Raw genomic sequence first — 25,771 nt, forward strand, 5'->3', positions numbered from 1 at the left:
ATAATGCATTTTCTTTCTTTCTTTCTTATTTTAAAAAGCATGCAGGTCAGGACTCTAACATTTTAAATTTAATTCCCAAATCATTTTCTTTTTTCTGTCCTCTGCTTTCACTGCACCTCTCTGATTGTATATATGAGTGTGACTCAGCGCAGACTCTCATTACCTCCCTGCTGCAGTCAGAAGCACAAGACGTCTCCAGTGTATGGCGGTATGTTCACATCTGTTGCGCTCATTTAAACACCAGGTCACTTCCTCTCTGAGATCCAGATCAGTGGTTTGGACCTGAGCTTCACTGCAATACATGTGGCCAAAACACACAAATACACAACCAGTAAGCAAAATCAGTTTGTAAAATTAATAATTTTCTGTATGAAAGACATGTTTTAATCAAATCACAGCCAGTATTTAAGTAAGCCAGTATTGTCTTACCATGGATTTATTGGCATTGGCATACGTTTAATTTTCAAATGTTTCTATTTTGTTATCCATCGCTGTACTCACACACTGTAACATCATTATGACTCAATACATACTGTATGTATGTATGTCATCATACCATCAGGTTTGTTTATCATATAAAAACTGAATATCGGCTAAGATAATGATTTCTTTTAGTCTGAAACAGGCCTATCATTATTGTGTGGAGCTCCTAAAGTCCCGATGACATATTTCTTTATCTTGCGTGCACAAGTTAATTTACCATAAATTCATATGCATCTCTAATGCATGCACCATCTATGTATCCATTTCTGCTGTTTGTCAAAGCATTTTGGAAACTCTGTTTTTAAAGGTGCTATATAAATAAAGATGTTAATATTATTATTATTATTATTATTATTATTATTATTATTATAATCATCATCACCATCATCATAAATTACAATGACAAGATTTTTTTGGGTTGATCAGACACTTTATTATAGTTGAAACTTAACCATTTGTAATAAAAAGATGTGTAAAAAATGAGAAACACACATGCAGGTGAGATTATACATTTAGTTACTGACTGCTACTTTGTTTGAGCTGTTTTGACATGCCCAGTAGCTCACCTGGTAATGTAAGCCCAATGTACAAAGGCTACGTCCTTGCCACAGCAGCCGTGGGTTCGAGTCCAGCCTGGGCCCTTTGCTGGATGTCATCGTCCCTCTCGCTCCCTTTCATGCATTATCTGTCCTATCAAATAAAGGCCCAAAAAATATATTAAAAGAAGATTTCCAGTCTTTACTTGTGCTTGTGTCATATATGTTCATTTTCTCACGAAACGTCTAACATGTCTGTATAAGTTTCAATAACTTTCATTATAGTTATTAAATCAAATACAGCCAAACAAACATCCGAGCATAATCGAAAACTGCTTCCCTCTATTAGCAACACCTGTGTAATAATCCCCCTTTTACGCCATTACTCCACTGTATCTTTACAAAGCAAATACTTGTTTGCTGCTATATTAATACTGTACATGTAATACAGAATCTGTACAGATCTTTGATTCCAGTAGAAAAAGAAAGAATGTGTCATCTAGATAAGTCCTCCAATATGCTGTTTTGACACCATTTATGCTCTGTTTTACCTTCTCTTTCTTGTCTTTTGTATTTTAAAAAAATCTCTAATTTGATATTAAAATGGTTTAAAACTAAACCATATTATGATGAACCCTTGAGTACAGCTAGCAATAAGTGGGTCAAGTACAGTGCATAATAAATTTATTGCAATGTGTTTTCACCGTGCAAGTAAACAAAACATGCGTAAATAGTCAAATAATTATGAGACTACAAGCTTCACAAATCAGCCTCACCACTAGCGTGTTTAGATGCAAACAAAGTAGGACTATTTTAGGTCATATTGTCTGGGAAATGATAATCACAGAGACTCAAAGCTTTGTCTGGGCCAAATGCTTTAGTGTCACTGCCGCTGCAATGAAAATCCAGCAGGGTGATTCAGTGTCTTGTCTGTGGGCGTCTGTTATGAGGCACAAAAAGTTGAGGGCTGATGAAAATGGCAAAGTTCATTTTCTGCAGAAGCAAATAATCACATGGAAATCTACTTTCCTGTGAGCTCTGGGTCAGTAGGTTTCACTGTACACAGGCTCAGCAGAGAGGACAGCCACATCCCCTATTGACTTGGTTGTGTTATTGCCATTACAGCAGAACCCCCTCACCCCAAACTTCATATAGACCACGAAACTCCTCTCACCAGGTAAAAGGAAATGGCTTTTCCACATGTGTTCTACATATAGTCACATCTTAAAACAAGTCTGGCTTTCTGAAAATAAGAAGCTAGTTGGCTCCAGACTGAGGATTTTTTTCTGACTGTGGTTTCCTTTGCAAAAATGAAATCTAGTACTAGACTATCTGGAAGTGAACATCATGACTAATCACGTTTGCATAATGAACAATTACAGCCATACAAAGCTGCCTTTTTTTTATTTACCTCTACTGTTATCTAGCCATGCATAGTTTTAGAACAATTTCCAGTGTGCCTCTGAGACTTCTGCCATCTTCCCTAATGCAATAAATGTGAATTAAATTTAATTAATGGCGCACACAGTATAAACAAAAGGTATTTAACACTCAGAAGAAATTTGTGTTTCCAGAGATGGTAACCCTGTTTCTCTGGATAATAAACAAACACCCTGTCAATAGTTTTTTTATTTTAAGAAATAAGCAGTTCCAAAGAAAACCAAGGGCACCTTGACTGTTCTTTGTATTTATTTATTTATTTACATCTGCAGTATGTTGCCTAGATGAAAAAAGATGGGTATCTCCAAACTGGGACAAATTTTAAAAAAGCAAAAACCAAAACAAAACAATCAGCAAGGCATGATACCATTAGAGCTAAGTTTATTATATTATGATTTATTACCTCTTTTCAACTACAAATTATGTTGGTAAAGAAAAACTTTGTAAAATCAGTTTTATCTGATAAGAGTAAGTTTGCAGTCTGTTTATCTTACTTCAGTAATTTTAATTGCAGCAAACTGTACACAATGATTGCAAAAACATTTCGATATTAACCTGTATGGATTTGTCCCCCACCTCTTTTAAACACTGTATGTTATTGGTCGTTGTTGCTTTTATATATGTTCATATCTTAACCTATTTTCACCATTTGTGTGCATAATAGTTTAGTGTTTATTCTGATATATTTTTGTTTTGCTTGTTTTTGCTTGTTGTTTTGTTTTTAGCAGTGTGTCTATTTCCCTCTTTTCCTAGATTATTTTATAACATTTGCAAGTTTGGCAATATACAATTTATTGTAATGTTAACGAAACGTGCCCTTTTTCACAGAAAACCAAACAGCTAATGTTGGCAGCCGCTCTAACCTGGTCTAATATGGTCCTGACCCCGTTCTTGCTGGTCTTTGATGGTTTGACATGCTGGTATGATCAGCCTTACAAGCTGCATACATGCAACATAATGCACAGCACATGACAGCAGACTTAACTGATTTAGTCCTGTTTTTCATACTCCCCTTCATGAGTGTTATTTCTCCATACTCAAGGACATTAATTCAGTTTCATTTTTAAATGAACCTCGACGGATAAACTAGCTAAAGTGACCATCACAAGCCGGTATGACCAGCTAAACCATCAAAAATTATGCAAAAGCATACATTTAGCTGGGTCAAGCTAGCTGGTCAACAACCTTAACCACCTTATGCTAGTCAAGCGGTTTTTTTTCGGCAGGGTGTTTTAAATGTGGCTAATACATACAATTCTGATTAATATTTTAAAGCCGTGTAAGATTAACAAGACTCCTTCTTTAAGGTTTCTACAAAAAATACACAATTACCTTCCAAGTCGCACTGAACAGCCGTCGTGTGTCTTTGCAGCAGCACTTTGACGGATTTGTTTGTCGGCTAGTAAAAACCGTTGACGTTAGCAGCTAGCTAACCGACGCAGCTAGCTCGTTAGCTGAAAAGCTAAAGTAACCGTTGGCGGTTAAAGCTTCGAGAAAACCGATTTAAAGTCATTTGTTTGTCGTTATAACTAATTTACCGTCTAATTTCCAAACAACTAGTGTTCAAGTATCTGTGAGCACTTTCAAAACTCACGACGCGCACCTGAACTCTCCACATAGGCCGGCCCCCTCTTGGACTCTCCCCGCCCCGCCCCGGCTGCTCCCCCCCGGCTCTAACCTGGTGGGGTGTCCCTGAGTCCAGCAGCCAGCGGGGCCGACGTGGGGACGTCTCGGTGCTCTCTCCTCCATCTCTATCTGCTCCTTCCTCTCCAGGAGACAACATGGGTTTCGTGGGTCTCGCCTCAACACTTCTTTTGGCCTCCTTAGTCGCTGTTTGCTCCGCGGGGTCGGACGCGCCCCGGGGAGTCCCGGTCGGGTTCGTTTTTGACCCGAAAGCGACCTGCGAGCCGCCGTGCAGACACGGAGGAGTCTGCACCCGCAACAACACATGCTTCTGCTCCAAAGGCTACGAGGGAGAGACCTGCCAGTATGGTGATGTTACAAGCCTTTTATCCACCTTTACATTTAAGTGCATTTAAAGTTTTCTTTTGTTATAAAAACGTATTTTTATTTTGTTTCAACATGTCAGAAGACAGTGTGATCTATATTCCTCTTCCTGCAGAAGAATCAGTGCTGACATAAGTTTATGTATATTACAAAGATATTAAATATCTGTCATGCACTTAAATGCATTTATCCGTGGAAAGAATATAAACTACAAATGCAAAGACAAACAAATCATTAAATATCTTTTTATGTTTATTAAAGCAAGTTTAAGACTGTGCAATTTCAGTATCAAAACCTGCAATTTATCGCAGTGTGCAATTATCCATGTGCAATTAGTATATATATGCATCTAGTTTATACTGCATGTATTGCTCTTTTTGTTGTATTTATCTTGAACATACCGCTGTGGGACTAATAAAAGATTATTTTATTAACTTGCACCTGAAATTATTTGCAAAAAATCCCCAGTGTTGATGGGGAAAACCTCTTGATTCTAAGATATAAAAGTTTCATTTCCAAAACACTAAAGAGAGCATATTCCTCATTCTAATCTCCTAATCTGCCATTTTTTACACCATCTGTTTACAGTACATCTTTGCACATCCTGCAAAACTGTATTCTGAAACAGCTACATTGTATGTATGTCTTGTGTCATAGTAATTTTAAAGGTCTCTTTCCATTTTTTTATTGTATTTTTTTCTGTTCTGTTTTTAAGTTCTTGCATGTGGCAGTACTTTGACTTATTTTTTTAATTTCACAGTGTGATATTGTTTATTTAGTAGTATTGGAGAAACATATATATCAGCGAAACAAACACAAATATAAAAAAAGTAGACCTGTATTTGCACACAGACTTGTACATTTTACTTTACATCACACTTTTGCTTTAACATATTTAATCAAACCATAAATGTAATGTGAGAATCTTGTCTGTCGTCTCGTGTGAATGCAGCCAACTGTTACCCCAAATGTAAGAATGGAGGAACGTGTCTTCGTCCTGGAAAATGCAGATGTCCTGCGGGATATGGGGGAAGATACTGTCACAAAGGTGAGCAGGAGTTCTCAGTAGTGACTCCAAAACTGAGATATCCGGTTGCTACAGCAGTTATTGTGAAGTTGTTGACAGAGTTTTGGGACTTGGAATACTCTCGAAGGTTTCTTTTTGAGTCCTCATGCATTTATTTATCTGAATCTATCCTACAGTAACTGACTGTATCCTGTGTTTCTCTTCTTCCATGTGATTCTTTTACCAGACATACAGCAGATTCCCTCAAACCTCCAAATCACAAAGTAGAGCAGATTTTCCCCTAAAAAAAAAAAAAGCCCTGCAGCAGTAGATCAGTAAGCACACAGTAAATATTTCTGCAGTGGCTCGACTTTTACTGTATGCTATAAATAATAAATTAGCCAAAAGCAAAGGTTATAACCATCAGGGATAAACTGTAGCTATAACTGAGAAAACTGGACACATTTCCTTCATTTTTCCTACCTGTGGAGGAGTTTCCACTCACACAGGTACAGTCATTTCACATATAATGGGTTTTTAAAAGATGGTAATATTATTTAAGCATTAATAGCTATAAATGTCTCTAGTTTTTGGCAAAACATTATGTTAGATCAAAATAATTTCTCTTAGTGTGGAGAATTCTTTGAAAAAAAAACATTCAGACCAGTGTTTCTGTACCTGGAGTCGACAGCAGATAAATAACAGGCCAGTAAAAACGTCTTCCTTTTTCTTTTATAGAGAATTATGACTGGAAAGTATTACCTCATAAAGCCTCTAAAAATACATTTAAAACCTAGAAACCTCTGGTAGAAATATAAAACTAGAGACTAAAGGGTTCAAACAGGGGCGTTTCTAGAATTTGAGAACACAGGAGGCTTCGCCCAGAGTCTGAGGGGGACTTTTTTTGTTCTGCCTGAAAGAAATTATTACCTTCCTTTATTGAACAAACTGAACACAGAAAGGAGCAAGAAAACCACCATTAAAAAAAATAAAAAATAAAAAAATGGAACAGTAATTACATGGAAAATGCTTCAAACTTATTCTCTCTTTCAACTTATTAAAACAAAATCCCTTAGTGCAATATTGGAATTTTTTACAATGTATTAATCGCACAAGTGTACATTGCAAAAGCAAATTAAAAGGTCACATGCAAAAAAGATTGGGGAGCACTGATTTAAATAAGTTTGATTTTCTGTAAATGTTATCATGCAGCACAATTAACGGTTAAAATGTCAGTTTTTTGGTGTCTCATCAAACATTTTTTCAGGAGGATTTGTGACCCAGTTATGTATTTCTAAAACTAGCGCAGCCAAAAGCACTTGTGGACGGGACAGGTGAAACTATGACCGCTGAAAGGTGTGATCTGTGTCTGTGTTTTGGCAGTGACGTGTGACGGGGGATGCTGGAACGGAGGGGAATGCACCGCCGTCAACGGAGTGGCCAAGTGTATCTGCCCCTCGAGCTGGACGGGCTCAAAATGCCAGGAGGGTCTGTTTATGGCCGTATCTAATTACCCCGTTAACACCCGAGGTCAAAGTCGCCAAATGGAGCCGGCTCTCTCAGCTGGAGCCGCTCGTCAGCAGCAGCTCACTGAAAACATTTAAAATGCTTTTCTGCTTCCAAGTTGCTGTCGAAGCGATTCATCTAACTCTGGATATGAACGACATTTAAATTTACGGCTGGTGAATGTTGATTTCTTGGCAGTAAATTGAAGCTCAAATTGGGCTCAGCAGAAATTTCTTATAGTCTTATTGGTTGAGATAAACTTTTGGTAAATTTAGAAGCAAACAAACTGTTTCTTTCCTTTTAAAGGTTTTTTTTCTTAAAATTTTAATTGATATGAATGAAACGGACTTCACTTAAACTGTAAATTGTGATAGTGAAAATAGTCATTTTGCTGTTGTGACGCTCGAAAAATGTATTCATGGATTCACAGACTTCTCTTTCACAATGTAAATCAATGGGAAAAAGTCAATTTGAGCCCAAAGGCGACTCATGATGAAACAGGAAGTTGTAATTTCATGTTTTGCCACTACAAAAATTGGCATCAAACCCCAGCGCTGTTCCTCTGTGAAACAGCTCGCCAAAATCTGTCTACCAGCTCATCTGATGCTCACAGATTTACAAGTTATATGTTTGTTCCATCTGTACAAAACCCAAAGTGTAAAATCATCTCTGTAGCTTCATATTTAAAGTACAGATATTAGAGTCAAACTTCTCACCAAACTGCTTGTAAGAAAGCGAATAGACCACTTCCCAAAATACTCCTCTAACTCATCTAAATTTTCTGCCTCACGAGTATTTTTCAGCATCCAGTAAATGTTTGTCGCCTCAATCTAAAGTTCAAATCTCTGAGAAAGTCTTAATGTTTTGTTCCCTGTGCAGCGATCTGTCCCCAAGGCTGCAGGAACGGGGGAGTCTGTGTGGCCCCAGGAATCTGCAGCTGTCCGGAGGGATGGCTGGGAGGCGCCTGCCACACTGGTGAGTTCAAACTGGTCCCAGTGACCAAACATTTCTGTATGCATCAATGCACTTTACAAGCGCCATTTCTTTTGTCTCTGTTCTTCCTCTCCTGCTCGTTCAAACTTTTGTTCTGTTCAGTTTTGGTCGTGCTTTCCCAGGGTGCCTGTAAACTGTCTACAGCTTACTCAGAAGACGAATGTTGAACTGCCAAACAGCCGAGAATGATATAAATCGGATGTATGCGTCTGCTGAGGGAGCATTCTCAGCTCAGTGTTTTTCCAGATGTGACAAAACCCTGACGTGGAGGCACTTCTCATATCTGTTTCTGGATTTCTGTTGTTTGAAACGTCACAGTCATTTACTTGTTTCTCAGGTTTTTTACAAATTTTTAACATTTTTGTTGGTTTTTTTTGTTTTCTTTATAGCCGTGTGCGGTCAGTCCTGCCTGAATGGAGGGAAGTGTATTTCACCAAACAAATGCCGCTGTCGCCCCCCTTTCTCCGGCCCTCGCTGCGAGGAGAGGAAAAAGTCCCACTAGTGTGACCCTGCAGGGGTCAAAGGTCAATAGGAGACTCAATGCGGATGAGGACTATTATTTTTTAAGCTGAAACATTTGTAGTTTTTGCATTTTTATCATACCTGTAATTCTTTTTAAAGAAACCTTGAACCTGTTAGTTCTCATTTGACTGTATGAACATGAACTGTACTGTAAGTTGTGTCATTAAATAAATAAAAAAGTGAAATGCATTAATATTCAAATCTCATTTAACCAAAACAAACGCAAAGAAATAGTACATTTCTTTATTTTGTCACTTGTACCACAATGTAATCTGGTGTTGACATTATTTATTTATTTTTTTAGAAAACAAACCCTATATATAACTCCAACAGGTGGTCATTATCCAGTCAAACAATATATTAATGAAAGCAATAAAGAAAAATAAACACATTTTTGTTAAATGGCAGCATATTCATATCGATGTCTTCAGTCTAAAACAAGTTACTGATGTGTTCCAACTGAATTAATCATAACTCAAAAAGCAGACTCCTAAGAAACAAGCAGTGCACATCAGTTTGATAAAAAGCTATAATTTGGCTAAACTGAAAAATCTAAAACTAAAAGCTTGCTGGTAACAACCTTCATCTTGTCATTGACTTATTTTACATAACACTGTGCAGCAACACTCACCCATCTGTGGAAAGTCTCTCTGCTGATGCCTTTAACAGATGTGTGCCACTGTGAGCCTTGAGGTAGTGATAAACAGGGACCAACAAGTGCAATTCATCAAGTCTCCCTGTTAGCCTTCAAATGTGCACAGAGCCACACATATCCATCAGCACACTCATACACACACACGCACACACACACACACGCACACACACACCAATTTGTGATGCTCTCTTCTTGCTTTGTGCATTTTGTAGCTTCTTTCATCCAATTTCTTTCATTTCTTTTTTCCATCATGCTTGTGACGCCTGTAAAAGTAAAAATAAATGCATTAGCACTTTATATTTTAAAATATGTCTCAAGTGATGGACGCATTTTAATCAAGTGTGTTATAAAATCATTAGTGTATTTTGTAGCATTAAGTACCTAAATATATCAATAACACAAAGTGCTACATTGAATTCATGAGGAAAACTGTAAACAGGGACCACATTTAACAGCAAAATTCTGTCAAAACATCCGTTTACAAACTCTCACGCGACAAACACCTCTACATCCATTAAAACACTACAATATAAAACACTTCTGTCTATGAGTAACGTGCCTGAGCACGTGCGAGCACATGAACTCCACTTGAGTTAAACACACACCTTTGCTCGGGCACACTATTAGGCCGCTCATGAGATTGTTTGTACTCGTGTTTTAAATCATTATGTTTTAGTTTTAGTTTTAGTCCAGGTAAAGTCTGACAAATGTGTGCACATGACAGAGGAAAAACAAACAAACAAACAAAACAACCCTAAATCAGCCTTTAACCCTTTAACAGAGCTGCAAAGAGACATGTTCTGTATATGAAGTGTGACTGCAGTGCTGACCTTTAGTGCGCAGGTGAGGCCCTTGTAGCCTTTCCGACAGTGGCAGTAGTCAGGAAGGACACACCTCCCTCCGTTCAGGCACCGCTGTTTACACACCGCTGTGGAGGGAGTCAAAATCGCAGGGTTTATAAGACAAGACAATAAAGCAGGATGAAATACTGTGGTCTGTTTATCCTGACAGCACAGCAAAATGTTGAATTGTATGTTTTAGCCAGCGTCTCTACAGCCCTGTATTCTGTTTTATCGTAAATACACTCACGTATTTGACACTGGAGACCCTCCCAGCCGGCGGGACAGTGGCATGTGTTCGGTCCCAAACACTCGCCACCATTTTTACACTTTTGCAGACAGACAGCTGCAGAGAGAAAACAGAGAGTGAGGCATGAACACAGCAGTTTGCAGTCATTTTTTTAGTTTTTAGTTGGTGTTTAGGGTCTTAGAGGTGCAATGATTGATCGATTAGTCGTCTGGCGAAAAAAAAAAATCTGCATTTTTCACTATTTTATGACATTTTATAGATAAACCGCTAAATAAAGAAAACGATCAGCAGATTAATCATTATAATCATCACCTAGGATGATTTCTTAGAAGCCTGGAAGGAAGGTACGCCTGTGAGGCTGAAGTCCTCATAGCATAGAGCGAGGTCAAACACGCAAACGCAGACTCACCTGCTGAGAAGATACTCGTGCTGAATGTGGACAGTGTCTTACGTGAGGGACATGAGAAGCTAACGTCCTCACTAATGTAAGCTAGATTGCTAATACATACTGTAAAATATGATTTTATTGTTGCATGCATTTGTAATATTCCTGTCTCCCAACTCGACGCCATCTAGGCAGCTTCTAACATGTGGGGCAGTTTGCATTTATATGGACAATGGCATCAAATGTCGGTTTGTCAGACATGGCAACAATCAGTGTCTCCTCCACACTTTTCTTTGCTATTGGTAAAAGCTGCGACTGTGGTGGTCAAAGTTCACCAAAGTTGAACTTCGCACAATGGGAATATGCAAATTTGCTTTGCCACCTGAAGTGTGTCATTGGCCCCTTCACTCGCACCCTTTGATATGTTTCTGTTAAAACAGGATGTCAGGGTGGGATGCAAGACCTTTTTAAAGGTACTTTTTCTTTTTTTGCATTAAAAGAAAGTTGTGGTTTTGATGTGAGCATACAGGGACATTAAAAATGATATTTTGGCATGCACTGATACCTAGATAAACGAGCGTACATTTTTGCAAATAGTTCTCAACTTAAACCTAACAAAAGTCAGCTAAAGACATGATTCAAAAGCACACTAGCTACATGCAGACGTGACAGTTTGATCTCTATATTACCTATGATGTATTTACTGTGTATGAATAAAACATGGAGTCACTCACGTATGTTGCACCTCTTCCCTCTCCACCCTGACGCACAGGAGCACGTGTTGGGTCCCACACACTTTCCTTTGTTCATGCACATCGGCTCACACACACCTGGAACGCATTTATTTACACATTAGATTCACATATTGAGTTGTGAATGACAATGTTACTTTAAATAAGACTGTTTGAAAATGCGGTCAGTGATTTTACTCACTCTTTTGACACCTTTTTCCTGTGTAGCCTTCAGGACAGGAGCACACGTTGTTCCTCATACACTGACCTCCGTTCTTACAGGGAGGACTGCACACAGCTGAGAAACACAACGTTATTAAACCGTGAAGACATCAGGAGAATTTGTGCACACGGGTGATAGACTTGCAAACAGTGACTTTTAGCCTTTAAAAAAAAGTGACCACCTAAAAGATCTTCTCCTAGCAGCTGAAACAGATACAGAAATACTATTTTCTGCACAGTCCCTCTGTGAAATCGAACAGCCAAGCAGCAAAATGTGCCAGTGTGCTAAATATTAATCTCAGTTTTACCGATTTGACACTGAGAGCCGTAGAAGCCGCTTGGACAGGCGCAGATGTTGGGTTTGATGCAGGTTCCTCCATTCAGACAGACGGGGTTACACAGCGCTGTGGAGGACACACAGAGACACATTTACACAGATTTAATGCTCGTACATAGAGCTTTCTTTTCTATGTACAGTATATGGCAGCAAATAGCCTGTTTGTTGTAAAACGTACTGAATTGTCATGGCAACAGTAAGGAGTCCACGTTAAAGAGTCAAATACAAGTTTTCTGTCTTAAGATCTAATTTTGTGCCACCTTGCTGTGTGCTCTACAGCTGCAACGATTAATTAATATCTTAGATTTACACGCTTTACACAGTAGAATAGTACATGTAACACAAAACGAACATGCAGCAAAAAGTAATTTTAACTTAATATAGATACATATATATACACACACACAAAATTTATAGACAAATTACTGATTGACTAATTCAGAAAATAATTGACAGATTAATTGCCAATGACAGTTATTTGCAGCCCTAATGTTTTCTGTAAAAAATGTGATGTGTGTTACATGTGAGGAAAATATTTAAATAGAAACATCAGCTGTAGCTGCAGTGTTATGTGGATGCAGATGTGTTGACAGGTGTTGTGTTGTACCTGAGTTACATGTTGGTCCGTACCAGCCAGGTTTGCATTTGCAGACATCAGGAGAAACACACTCGCCTCCATTTTCACAGTGCCTGTTACACACCACTGAAACAGATAAATAAATATTATGCACAGAAACTACAGAAACTCCAACTACATGAACAGAAAATAGCGCCACAGCATCATGCCTGCTGCTAATTTACAGACGGGACATGCAGCACAGAAACAGTGTAGACATGAGCAGTTAACCCTTACTCTGCAGTCTTAAGATCTTGGGAGAGAGACACATTTCATTGTTTTATCTACTTTGAATTAAAAATGAAATAATGACTTAAGTTTATGTGCTAAAATTCAGCCTTAAGGGTGGGATTACATGTGTGAATTACAACTGGAATATATATTTTTAAAAAAGCAACTAGCAGCTAACAAAAATAAATAAATAACTGCAGCCAACAATCCTTATCCAAACTAAAATTTTTGGGAAAAATGCTTATTGACATTCTTTACAAGATGAGAGTGGTGTCAAAGTTCCCATTTAACTCTCAGCAAAACACTGACTTACTGCATGCCAAAAAATGTTGAAGTATTCCTTTAAATCTGGCACTTTTACCTCAAAGTTATTGTTTAATTACAAAGTGTGTTACTGTCCTGCTACGTACAGACAGACCTGTTCAAAGTACTTAAACATCACTCACTGATTTCACATCTGGGTCCCACGTAGCCGTACGGGCAGGTACACAGGTTTCTGGCCAGACAGGTGCCTCCGTGCTGACAAGGCGGCTCGCAGCTCGCTACACAGAGTGGTAAATAACACGAGGATGCTCGTCAGTATTCTGTGTGTGTCAGCACGTTAGAGACAGGTGAGAATATAAAGCTCAGGTTACCTTCCTCACAGGTGGGCCCTCTGTAGCCCACAGAACATTCACACATGTTGGGTTTCACGCACTTGCCCTGGTTCTTGCAGTCAGGTCGACACACGGCTAAGAGGGAAGAAAAGTGGCACAAAATCAAACCAAAGATAAATGAGCATGAGAAATGATTTATGAGTAATGAGCCATGACAGCGTGCAGAGTACTCTGAGGTTTACTTTCTAAAAACTGTGTACCCTTCAAGAGTGATGTGATTTAATGAACGTGTCTCCCTCTCACCGATATGACAGCTGTATCCGGTGTAGCCTTCCCTGCAGGTGCAGGTGTTGGGCAGAGAGCACTCCATGTTCCTCCCACACTGATACCTGCACACAGCTGAAATCAAATCACACCTTTACTTCATGGGAGGACATGAAACTCCACCAATTATCTCTTTAAATAATTTATCCTGCAATAAAAATAGCGAGCATATGGTGGCCAAAACACCTCTGGTTAAACAAAAAATAAGCGGAGTGAGGAAATAATTTGGGGCCTAGGAAACTTGACAAATGGACCTTTGTTATTATTTTCCATATCTTAAAGCTGTAACACAGCGTGGAAGTTTTGCTCAATAGTGGCTACTGTGGCCAGAGGTGATGAAGTGTAAGGAAGTGTAATATAAGCACATCTAAAGTTTGCAAGTGAGGCTGTAGCAGCAATATCTTTTCTACCTTTTGTATATTGACCAAAATAACCCTGAACTGAGCAGTATCGAAATTTAATCAAATTGCTGCAATCATTCTTTGATTTACTGTAACATGTAACTGATCCACGACTGCAGCAGCTACAAACCCATACAGTCTGTGATGTGGTGAAAGTCCTGTATTTAATGACGTTGGAAGTTCAGCGCGCAGAGACACGGTACCTTTACATGTGACTCCGTCTCCGGTGTATCCGTATGGGCAGCGTCCACAGCTGAAGGAGCCGGTGACGGTGGGCTCACAGGGAACACCGGGGAAACAGGGAGAGTCAGCGCAGGTCATGTGATGAAATGCTGACCCCCGTCTGACCCCGATGTTGAGGTCGGGATCCAGCTCCGCCCCGCTGATCTGCCCTCTGTGGACGGTGGGGGAAAACACTCTGGTGGCAGTCTGATTCTGCGGCGTTGCTGTCGTCTTTCTGTCATGAGAAGAAACTCTTCTGATACTGGAGATGGTGGCGTCGGGTCTCCTCCTGTCGGGGGGTCGTCTGGGTGAGGTGGGAGATGAAGAGGAGGAGGAGGAGGAGGTGGGATTCATTTCCTTGCTGGAATTTGATTTGTTGATGTGAATATGGCCGTCTGCTCCACCAGCAACTGTCGCCTGACCTGTAAAATACTGGAAGTTAGAGGATATGACTTAAAAAAATAACACAAATATAATCTCCGTTTGAAAACATTCAAACATACAACTCTAAGTGAACAAATGCAATAAAATCCTGCAATAACAGCAAAGAATGAATGCTTTAATTTATTTTAGATTTAAAGTAATAAAACTACGTAACCAGTTTTAAGGGATGTGTTGTTCTTTTTTTCTTATTTTCTGATGACTGGACATTTATATTAAATGTGGCCAAAGTTTTAAATAATGAGGTAAACAAATGGCTCTCCAAAACTGTAATTTTGAGTGGGAAATTTCGATGATACCCAGGTTGCTGAGCTGTGATGTTTGTGTGACGTTTCAGGGCAGCAGAAATGGTGGAAAGAGCAACAACAGTGTCAAAAATTGACGGTAAAAAAACATGTTTCGTTATTTTGTTCCTAGTAGCTAGGGCTGGGCGATAAAACGATAACAATATCAATCGCGATATAACTCTCCTCGTTTGAAATATGAGACGTAGTTGACAGACTGTCGATAGAATGTCGACAGAACACTTCCCAGCCATGTTTTGACAGACAACACGAGCAGCCAGTGATAAGAATAGGGCAGCGGCGAACCAAATGCAGTGAACGACTTTGACTCTAGAACAGCGAGTGTTTGACAGCCACAGCGTTTCATCATCGCGGCTCAAACAGCGGATGGTCCGACAGCAGCGCAGTGAGACAGACAAACAGAGCGCAGCTTCTCCCCAGAGCACCAAAGTGTGTGAAACAGCCACATTTGCAGAGGTGGAGAGTGACCTCTTTAGACTTCTACAGACTATTTTGTGTTAGTTTCACGTTTAATCAGACTTTGAATTATTTTTAATTATTATTATTACCAGGGGTAGATGTAATGTTTTGGGGGCCTGGGGCCACAAGTACATGATCTTTTTTTAATCTTTTCTGGAACTGGGAATGTTGGCAGCTATAGGAGAAGTAGGCCTACTCAAAAGTTTTAAATCCCTGAGTAAAATGATTCATAGCACAAAAGTTTGACGGAAGTTGAAGTCAGAGTCCTGCAGTCAGGAGAGGTTGGCCTATCATCAGCACAATGTGCTTACATTAGCTGAAGTTTTGTGAAGATGGATGGATGGATTAATGTTATACATACACAGTGACAAAGATTGTCCTTTTAACAGCATCTGTTGTGAGTTACAATAAATGCTTCACTCTCACCTGTTGCTGTGCATGTTCGTCCATTTCCATGGAGACCGGGAGGACAGGGTCCACAGACGAAGCCCGCTGAGACGTGGGTGCTCTCGAAACACTGAACTCCCGGGTGACACGGCCGCCTGGAGCACAGCGACACGCTCTGCGGTTTGGGCCTCAGAGAAACCTGCGGTACTCTGGCTGGCGTGGCCACTGGTTTGACAGGAGAGTCTTGGTCTCCTTGGAAAAAAAGGGATAAAAAAACGACCTTTATCTGGACAACAAAGTCTTGTCTTATTTGTGTATGAATGCATGAATCCATGAATAAGAACTAGGCAGATGTGCATCTTTAGAAATAAGAGGATATGGAATAAAAGTGAGCCAAAAAAACAGCGCTGCCTCTGATATTAAAATAGCATTAAAATGACACACTGTAGTTTATTTCAACTCCCACGTACACTGTCCTGCTGCTGTAAAGACTCAAGAGCATCAAATCGTCGGCTGAAAATCATGCCCAACAAATGCACTATTTCTTCCTGTTTGTTAAAATTTACAGGGTACAGCTGTTTTAGAAAATGAATAGGCCTTTTTAAAGATGGAACTGTGCATTTGTAACTTGTTTTTTTTAAAGGTTTACCTCTTCAGTAGGAATCAGTGAGCTCTGGGCTGAGAGCCACAGGCAGAGTAAGGACGTCAGACAGTATTGAGAAATGGACTTAAAAAAAAACCAATAACACATTATTGGTTTTGGTCCTTTTATGGGATATCTTGGTATAATAAAAACAACAAAAAAAAAGAGTATTGTCAACCATGAATTTGAGGTAGAAGACTTACGTGTGCAGATTTTGCCGTCACCGCTGTATCCTTGTGGACAGAGTCCACAGATGAAGGAGCCCTGTGTGTTGTTACAGCCAACACCGGGAAAACAAGGCTGAGAGACGCATTCATCGAGATCTTCTCTACATGTGCGGCCTGAAAGCACATTAAAAACACTAGCTGATAAAATGTGGACATTATATAACTAACTAAACAACTACAAACAACCAAAAGGGACCAAACTGAGTGAGATGCCTTAAAACAGACATGTATGTAATGCAAATGAAGCACAGGGTCACACGATGTCGGCAACAATCAGTGTCTCCTCCACAGATACTACCTTTACCACTGTGAACATGAAGTAAAAACAAAGATGCTGATCAAAACAAACTGACAACCATTTTAAAGCTGATTAAGGAAAATCAAATTTTTCTTAACCCAATGTCTCATTTTTGGCCATCACTATTACAGGTGATGATAACAGAGATCTGGGGAGGCAGTGGCACTGACTGTGATACATCGCTCCAGTATAAACCTCATACAAGTACACTTACATTTGAAGAAGATAATGTAAGATCTAGTGGACAGTTTCTGTTTCACTTTTCATTTCTGTATCAAACAAGTAATCTGTTGAGGGTGCCCTGTGGCCTTTGTTGCATGTCTGTGTCCATCTCTCTCTCGCATTGTGATCTCTCTAATGTCTTTTGTCCAGTAAAGGCACAAAATGCCTCAAAAATTACAAGAAAAACAAAACAAATCTTTAGTTACCCCAGCTATAAAACTCCTTTTAACCTTTTGAAACCTGGAGCGACATCACTTATCTCGTGCTGCTTTCAGATGCCTTTCACAAGTAAACCTTTGAACCCTGAGCAACTTGGTTTGATGTTTTTCAAAAACATGGGAAAAAGGTTAAGAAATGTTCCACAAATTACAAGAAACTACTAGACTTAGAATACTTTCTTTGTGCTAATTGTCAGGTAATTATTTTGTACTTTTTATTAATATCTTGCTAATTTTTGGGTCATTTCTTCTAATATTGCCTTCTTCCCATGTTCTTAAAAGAAATCAAGCCAATTTACTCTGAGAGTTACAAGCAACATCTAGAAGGCACATATTTGTGTCAGCATTGCATTTAATGATTATTATAAATTAATTTAATAATAATGATGAACACAACTTCAAACATAAGATGCAGGTGGTAAAATAAAATCCTCTAAAAGTGAGGCAACTCAAACTTGCAAACTGCCAAAAAATCAATGTTTATTTAATTCCTCTGGCCATCAGTAAAGTCCAATAAGGTCACCGATCACTTGGTGCCTCCTTCAAAGTGCAGCCCTGCAGACATGAAATCCACCACTAAACCATGACACTTCTGAGTCTGTTGATCCGCAGGCTGTTCCCTACCTGTCATTCCAGGTGGGCAGATGCAGGAGAAGGAGTTGGGGCCGTCGATGCAGCGTCCCAGTCTGCAGGGGTTGGGTTTACAGTCATCGATGTCGACCTCACACCTCCCACCTTTAAATCCATCGGGACACACACACAGGTACTCGCCGCTGCCGGCAGGAAGGTTCATGTTGGTCACACAGGAAGCTCCATTCAGACACTCACAGGAACGTACAGACACCTGAAGGAAAAAAAAACAAGTTTGTCATCTAAAAACAATAGTTTGGCAATTATAGGAAAACTCTGAAGTTGTGACTCGGAGTGGCCATGAGCAGAGAACTACAGATCATTATCGACCTCTAGTGGAAGAAAGCTACATTATTTACCAAATTTTGAAAACACAAACACAATACTCACTAACAAAAGCAACTAAAACATCTTAACCATATTTAAATCCGAACTGCCTGTTTTATATGTTAATGTCCATATATTTGTTCTAACCTTGTCCATCTAATTTGTCACCTGTTTGTACTATGTCACACTGACAATCAATCAATCAATGTTTCTGTTGGACCCCTTACCTGATACTCATGGCTCCCTCAATACACACTGTTAAGTGGCTGTTGAAAAAAAATGAAGGCCCTACTGTTGCAGATAAGCTGCTCAAAGGAGCCTAGATAAACTTGACAGAACACATTTCAAAATATATATATATATCTAAAAAAAAAAAAAACATAAATAAATTAAAATATGGTACCAATATTTGTGTTTCTTGTTTTAAAGTATTGCTAGAAAAATAAAAAAATCAACAAATATACCCAGAGTATAAATACTTAAGATTAAAAACCAGGTACATTAAAAAAAAAAAAAGATATTAATAATGTAGAATAACAGCATCCAAATAATCCATGACACATTTAACCCAAGAAACAGAAGCTAAAAGATCAACAGATATATTTAAATAAAGAATTAGATTTAAATATTTGTTTAAGTTCTCACCCCAAACACGTAGACTACTTCAACTTCACTCACTTCATTGCAAATTCATCCAAACTGTTAGTTGTCCCAACTTACAAGCTCACTTAATTTGCACTTAGTGAGTGTGAAACTGCACTGTAATGAGTGTTCAGGTCATGACACACAAAAGAAAAGAACAGTAAACCCAGCTTCACCTGTATGGAAGAAGCGGTCTGAGCATCGCAGTCGTCCATCATAGTGAATTGGAAAGTGTGCGTGTCTGTCGTTTCAGCGGTGGCCTCCCACATCAGCAGGCCGGCCGGAGACAAAGATGCACCTTCAGGACCTGACTGCAGGGCGAAGAGCACTGCTGAGCCCTCAGGGTCCCGAGCCTGCAGCTGGTAGATGAAGTTCTCCCCCTGGAAGGAGCGGAGAGGAAATGGCAACGACTGGAGCACCGGAGGCTCATTCTCTGACAGGAAACACAAAGGAGGGAATAAGTGAGAGAGGGAATATCACCGTGAAAGAGACATTATGTCATGAGTGACAGACTAAATGAAAAAGGTTAGAATCAGTTAAAAGTTTATCATCTGTGGCCCAAATTTGTGTAACAAGCTGAAAAAAGGTAAATTTTTACATGAGAATTCTGCATCATGAACCTCCTGAAAAAAGAGGAAAGAAAGACCTGTTTTTAGGTGAAACTTGTATTTTTTGTATTTCATTGTATTTATAAGGACAACATAAATTTATCAACATTTCTGTAAATGTGCCAGTGTTAGCCATCAGGCAAATTTTTAACCATAGTCCTTTGCCAAGATGTTTTAAAATCTATAAAAGGAAAAAACAAGCCAAGTGGAGCGACAAGAAACAGCTGAACAATAGTACAAAACAACAGCAAAGCAACAAGATAATAGCATTTTAGCCCAAAATAGCCATGCATGCAACATAAAGCAACAACATATATCTTTTTAGCTCAAATAGTCATGCACACGGCATGAAGCACGACATACAATAAGCAAAACATGCAGACATGCAATGGAAGCTGTCACTATGTGACATGTATTAATCCAGTGAGGAGCATGCTGTCTTTAGACACAATGTTTTACAGTTAATGACAGAGGACTGATAAAATGTTGTCAAACTGTGCAACGGCAACGGCAACTTTCGGTAGCGTTTTGTGGACCATAAAACTTCACACAACTTTTGATCAGCATGAGGGTGAGTAGATGATGACTTGATTTTTTATTTTGATGAGTTTTTCATTTTTAGGTGAACTACCCTTTTAATTTTTTATCTCTGAAATGCACTGTCACTCTGTCATAAACAAATTTAAGGAATGCTGATGAAAAAACTACTGGGTTTTCACTCTAAAATACCAACATCTTGCTCACAAATCCTTTATAGATCTGTCTCCATTTTATATGTAAATGGATCATTCACTAAACGCACACATAAAACAAAGTAGCTTTGTTTGTGAGTGGATAAAATCAACCTCCAGCAGTTGTTATCCTTAAGATCAGTGATTTAACTTCAGCTAAGTTGACGCTTCTTGTTCTGTCTTTCTCCTGAACTGAGCATCGTTTGACCTACTTTGAGCTGAAGAAGCAAACTTGGTCAGAAAGTGTAACAATGCGGTGAGCTGTCCTCATACCAGTGCCGAGGGGACTGAAGGAACTTCAATGGCTCCAATCTGCACAGAGCTGCTGACAAATTATCAAAAACAGCCCTGAGCTACAGCAGTGATGGCTATCCAACCCCAGCCTGACCGAGGAAGTGACACGTTAAAAACTTTTCCAATCTGACATCGTCTACAGTATCTTCTAGACTTTTCTCAGAGCTGTTTATGATCTCATGAACGAGCTGTGAGACAAACCAGAGGAGGAATGATGACATTTCAAAGTACATACTCTCCGCTATGGACCATGTGTGTTTGGACGAGTCCGGGCGACATGTGAGGCAGGGGCTGCTGGGATTGGACTCCCCCTCACTGTAACACAGGCCGTCAATGCTGCAGGTTTTCTCCTGGGAAGCAAAGATGATAAATACCAAAAATAATTATGTTCAGTGTTTATTTCTCTTTGAAACAAACTGCCTTTCATAACTTAAAACATGCTGCTCAACCCTGACCTACCCCAGTAAACTGCGTATGTTTATGTAAAACACGGCAGCAGGAGAACAAGGACAGTTTTGATTAAACATTCCACCAAAATTAACTCATACAAATCTAACTGTTTCCTGTCTTTGAGGAACACACACATTCAGCAACACATAAATTACAGATCCGATCAATGTTTGTACTGTTAGAATTAACAGCTGCACAATGAATGTTTAGTCCCCTGCAGAAAACATGGTTTGTATTATAAATGATATTTGTTTTAGAAAAAGTATAAATAAACAGCGGTGACTGATTCTTATCAACATCACAACTGCTGTATAAAGCTTTTTTGTATGAAGCAGAATTTGGGTCTGAGAGTTTGGGGCAAAGATGTGACACTGAAAGGATAAAGGAAAGCAGGCTGGGAGTAAAATTTATCTTTGTATATATTTCTACATTTTGACCCATGTACCAAAACAATATCAGTCTAAAGAAAGCTGTCTTACCCTCAGGGTGCAGAGGACTTCAGTGTTGAGGCTGCAGATCTGACACGCTCCGTCATACAGGGTCAGTATCTTGGCGTTACTGTAGCTGTAGCCATCGTTGGATACCTGCCATCAGCAGAAGCCTGATTACTGAGGAGCACTGAGAAAATGCCTTAAATAAAGAAACTGGACCAAAGTCACTCACATTTGGTCATTTTCAGGTTCCAAATATTTCAATAACAAGAATATGTCTGGAAACAGTTCTGGGGAGGCCCTCCTCAGTGCCAAATCTTGTTATGTATACCAAATCTGACCGCCGTGATTGAGTATTCCCACACTTTGTTTCACGCTTTTGGCAGTTGAGTAAATCAATCCACTGTTTCAAAAGACTGATCTGAAGCTGCAGTAAACCTACAGCTGCACTCTGTGGATGCTTTCCACAACCGCAGCCAGCAAAAAAAAGAAAAAGCAAATCTTTTGTCTGCTTTTAATTACTACAATGCAGATTGACTGTATAATCTCGTATTGGGAAATGAAATGTTTTACAAAATATTTACAGAAGTTTTATGTTAATCTGTAGTTTTGAGAAAAACTTAAGGCAGAGAAAAGAGGGATACAAGCTGAAGAGGAGACCAGAATCAGCGAGAAAGGACAGAGGTATTTTTTGCTGCTGTTTCACCAGTGTGCATTGTAGAAATGTTTGGAGACGTGACTAACTTTGATCTGCCAGCGGGCCAGTGGTCTGTTTGTCACCGTCTCCAGGTCCAGACCTGCAGGAGTCCGGCTGTCCTCCAGGGGGAGCTGGCACTCCAGAGCTGTCACATCCAGGAAGGTGGCTGGGACAAACTGGGGCTCGTCCAAAACCCACTCCCCGTCCTCAAACTTTACAAGAGTCACAGAGGGAGAGAGGGAGGAAACCATGAGGGGTAGGAGGTGCGAGAGAGAGAGCAAGAGAGAGAGAGAGAACAGGGAAGGACAGAGAGAAAGGATGAAGTGGTAAGAAAAAGAATAACAAAGGGGGAAAAAATGATGAAAAAGTGAAATACAGCAATAATGCTGGTCCAAAAATCATGCATCTACCTGTATCAACCACAAGGCGATAGCTTCAACTTCATGAAACTTTATTTGCAACATGTAGGTAACATTTTGGTCTCTTGTGTGATGTTCAGGTGCACTAAGAGATGATGTAAGGAGTTACAATTTCACTTTTTTTGGGAAGTACATTTTTTTTCAGCTTGTTTTTTTTTTTGCAAGCCAAAACAAGCCTCCAATTAATATCATAGTTACCGTGATTTACAGATGCACTTGCTAACCACCCTGTTCTTTCCTAACTCCACCCTTTTGCCCAAAAAACTAAGATAGTGACAGTCAAAATGCTAAAACTGAGGCTTCAAAATGGTGATTCACAAACCTGTGGGTGACGTGACAGTGGCTATGTCTTTTATAGTCTATGGTTAAGCACTTAAGTACTTAAACTGGAGTTACATCCCAGTACCCTCTATTTTGCCTCGTCTTGTCCCAGAAAAGGAAACTATTGCCCTGCTATGACCTCGTTTAGGTCTTTGTCATTTACTGTGTCATAAACTACAATTTCAGTGAGCAGAATGTTTGCAGTGGCATCAAAACCATGAAGGAAAAACCGCAGTCGAAGCTGACCAATTGCAGTTCCTGTAGTCTCTGCATGGTATCTGAGCCAATGTGGCCCCAGTTTTGTTGTTACTTTTTGGGGGAACACTTAAGCTTACATCAGCAAAGTTCATAAAAAAACAGCTTTTACATTTTGTCAGCGCTGCTTGCTTTAAATGTATGAAATGCATAAATAAAGTTGCAAAAAAATGTTTTTACATGACATTAATGTTGAACATTAATCAGAATCATGACAATACTGACAAACTCTGACTCTTGGTATTACCTACAATATCACAATCTGTGGTTTGTAGTTCTGTGGCCAAAAAACTGAAGAATAATTGACAATTCTGAGTTAAAAAAAAAGTTTCATTTTAGGAAAACTGATGTTTGCACAGCAACGCCATTGTAAAAAAAAAACAATTGAAAAACAAAGTACCTTTTCCTTAACAAACTCACACTTGAGCTCGTAGGAGTCCTTGAAGCCTTGACCGTAGACCTGGACGGTGGAGCAGTCTCCCTGTCGGACGTCACACAGACCCTGCTTCTCCAGCTCGGTGATCTCTGGGATCTGGTCTTCACAACAAACAAAAAGTGCAGACGAGCACAGACTATCAGACCAGAGAGAATTTCTCAGATTCTAAATTTTGTCACACATATTTGGCATTTCTACCAATATATCCGCAAGAAGATAATACTCGCTGATAAATAAGCTTTGTTTAACCTCTGTTTGACTTGTGATTCTGAGTCAGTGTATGTGTGATATGTTACCAGACAGAGCACTGCAGTCATAGGACCCAAATCCAGGGAAGCAGACACAACCCCACTCTGAGCACTGGCCGTTCCCGCTGCACAGATTTGGACACTTGAGGACAGCCACAACATCCTGGTATTCTCTCTCTCTCCTCTTCTCCTCCATCAGCCTCCTCTCACACTCGTTCTCCAGCAGCGGTAAAGTTGCATTCAGCCATGACTGCTCATCCTTCAACTGCATGTCTGTAACACACATTGCCTCTGTGTGGTTTATTACGGACTCTTCTAACAGGCGCCTGCAGCCTATCGCTACACTGGAGCCCGCCACGGTCTGCTGACACTGAGTCCTGGCCTGCTGCTCCGTCAGGCCCGAAGGTGTGGGCCATGTTAGGGAAGAGCCTGCTTGAACTGGTGTTTCATGGTCTTCTGGGAAAAAGTAGGTGAAGCCCTCCAGATCAGATTGGCTGAGGCTCTGGTGTGGAGAGTTAGAGATGTAACGGTGCGTCTGCCGCCTGTTTCTGTGAGCTGAGGCTGAAGCTCCATCCCTGGAGGTTCTTAAGGAGAAGTTTCTTTCATGCAGCTGATCATCACTACCTCGATCCTGGCTGCTGAATCTGGAGTGACCCGGAGGCAGCGTCTGTCGGTCGTTTCCATCACCTTTGAGTAACTCCACCGAGCTGATGTACTCAGCCGTGACGTCCAGAGTTGGGATGACACTGGGGAGGTGCACGTTGCCATGATGAGAGCAAGTGGAGTCGGAGGGGGTGACTGGTTGAGGTCGTGCTCTGGGGGACGTGAGGCGGGGCTCTGCCTGACAGTTACAGTACTTGCGGGCGCTCAGTGTATTCAGGTGAGATGGCACGGTGTCAAACAGGCTGTTGCCCGGAGGGAGTCTGAGAGAGGAGAGGAGGAGAGGTCAGTGAAGATGAAACAGGGTTTGACAAGAGGGTCCTGATAGGCAGCCCTTGGCTCCCAAAGTTAATATTGTGATTTTTAAGTTCAATTTCTTGCAATTCAAATACATCTATACAACTGTCACCAAACAAAAACCTTTCGGGGTGAAAATGAAGCTGAGACAGAAGTGCAAAACTGCGCAGCTCCTCTAATGGCCATTTGAGGCTGCTGCAGTGAGGACATGGCCTCTGTACACGGGGGGCGCACTCTACCAGATGAGGCACTGGGCGCCCCACAGGGCGTTCATTTTTTACATAACTCAACTGATTAAATTTTATTAAGACTTAAAGTTACACATGATAAAGGGCATGGCCATTTTGAGTTACACACAAAGGTGGTAAGGAAACTGAAACATGACGTAAGTCTGGGTTCACAGAGTTGGGCATAGTCATAGCTGTTGCTATTTTAGTGTGTTTTCAGCATTTGGTTTGACTAAAAGACCTTAAGAACTTGGATGTTCAGTTTTTCCGGTAAGTGCATTGTTTTAAGCTTGTTTTTCGCTCGCAAAAATTTGCATAAGCACTAGAATTATCACAATTAACCATAAATGCACCATTTTAACCAAGATAGCATCTCACTTTAAGGTCTCTAAAACAAACATCAGTTCACCAAGAAAATACTGCACACAAACAAGTCCAAATAATATATAATCCAAACACATGTCAAATTGCACTGACATCTATATGATCTTTTGTTTTCTATTCCCCAAAAGGGATGCAGCCTTAACATTTTGTGAAGTACCCATAGATGCTGGTCTGGTAGCTGCCTGACTGCAGTCATAAAAAACAACTTGTGA

The 25,771-nt window shown here is 40.0% G+C and overlaps 2 protein-coding genes and 1 long non-coding RNA gene across 5 annotated transcripts in view; 1 reads left to right on the forward strand and 2 right to left on the reverse strand.

The window, feature by feature from the left end:
* Positions 1-136: 136 nt before the first annotated feature.
* LOC148188325 (uncharacterized) lies at positions 137-3,926 on the reverse strand. Its single transcript, XR_015777995.1, has 3 exons — positions 3,792-3,926; positions 1,050-1,173; positions 137-292 (listed from the first exon to the last, which is right to left on the reverse strand). It is a non-coding gene; the product is annotated as an uncharacterized LOC148188325 (long non-coding RNA).
* A 180-nt stretch (positions 3,927-4,106) lies between these two features.
* On the forward strand, positions 4,107-8,682 carry seraf (Schwann cell-specific EGF-like repeat autocrine factor). Its single transcript, XM_042489200.2, has 5 exons — positions 4,107-4,451; positions 5,419-5,514; positions 6,856-6,960; positions 7,858-7,953; positions 8,361-8,682. Exons 1-5 carry the CDS (start codon positions 4,241-4,243, stop codon positions 8,471-8,473), a joined length of 621 nt encoding a protein of 206 aa, XP_042345134.2. The 5' UTR covers positions 4,107-4,240; the 3' UTR covers positions 8,474-8,682.
* A 40-nt stretch (positions 8,683-8,722) lies between these two features.
* Positions 8,723-25,771, reverse strand: part of vwde (von Willebrand factor D and EGF domains) — a 41,490-nt gene continuing 24,441 nt past the window's right edge. For all 3 annotated transcript variants that reach the window (XM_088084663.1, XM_042489787.2, XM_088084664.1), the window contains 20 exons: positions 24,040-24,914; positions 23,708-23,844; positions 22,360-22,524; positions 21,664-21,768; positions 20,970-21,084; positions 19,278-19,534; positions 18,127-18,346; positions 16,741-16,878; positions 15,934-16,146; positions 14,284-14,724; positions 13,659-13,754; positions 13,395-13,490; positions 13,206-13,301; positions 12,520-12,615; positions 11,884-11,979; positions 11,556-11,651; positions 11,357-11,452; positions 10,238-10,333; positions 9,979-10,076; positions 8,723-9,411 (listed from right to left, as the gene is read on the reverse strand). In XM_088084663.1, coding sequence (XP_087940789.1) covers positions 9,397-9,411; positions 9,979-10,076; positions 10,238-10,333; positions 11,357-11,452; positions 11,556-11,651; positions 11,884-11,979; positions 12,520-12,615; positions 13,206-13,301; positions 13,395-13,490; positions 13,659-13,754; positions 14,284-14,724; positions 15,934-16,146; positions 16,741-16,878; positions 18,127-18,346; positions 19,278-19,534; positions 20,970-21,084; positions 21,664-21,768; positions 22,360-22,524; positions 23,708-23,844; positions 24,040-24,914 — 3,547 coding nt within the window. In that variant the 3' untranslated portion in view covers positions 8,723-9,396. The remainder of the gene's footprint in view (positions 9,412-9,978; positions 10,077-10,237; positions 10,334-11,356; positions 11,453-11,555; positions 11,652-11,883; positions 11,980-12,519; positions 12,616-13,205; positions 13,302-13,394; positions 13,491-13,658; positions 13,755-14,283; positions 14,725-15,933; positions 16,147-16,740; positions 16,879-18,126; positions 18,347-19,277; positions 19,535-20,969; positions 21,085-21,663; positions 21,769-22,359; positions 22,525-23,707; positions 23,845-24,039; positions 24,915-25,771) is intronic.

This window comes from Plectropomus leopardus, chromosome 11, assembly GCF_026936395.1.
Source record: "Plectropomus leopardus strain MGB_pleo_1.0 chromosome 11, ASM2693639v1, whole genome shotgun sequence".
NCBI lineage: Eukaryota > Metazoa > Chordata > Actinopteri > Perciformes > Serranidae > Plectropomus > Plectropomus leopardus.

Excerpts from the sequence above, each read along its gene's own strand:
- seraf (XM_042489200.2), top strand. The coding sequence starts at position 4,241 with ATGGGTTTCGTGGGTCTCGCCTCAACACTTCTTTTGGCCTCCTTAGTC. Across the intron at positions 4,452-5,418 it reads GGGAGAGACCTGCCAGTATG|CCAACTGTTACCCCAAATGT; the intron begins GTGATGTTACAA and ends GTGTGAATGCAG. Across the intron at positions 6,961-7,857 it reads GGGCTCAAAATGCCAGGAGG|CGATCTGTCCCCAAGGCTGC; the intron begins GTCTGTTTATGG and ends TTCCCTGTGCAG.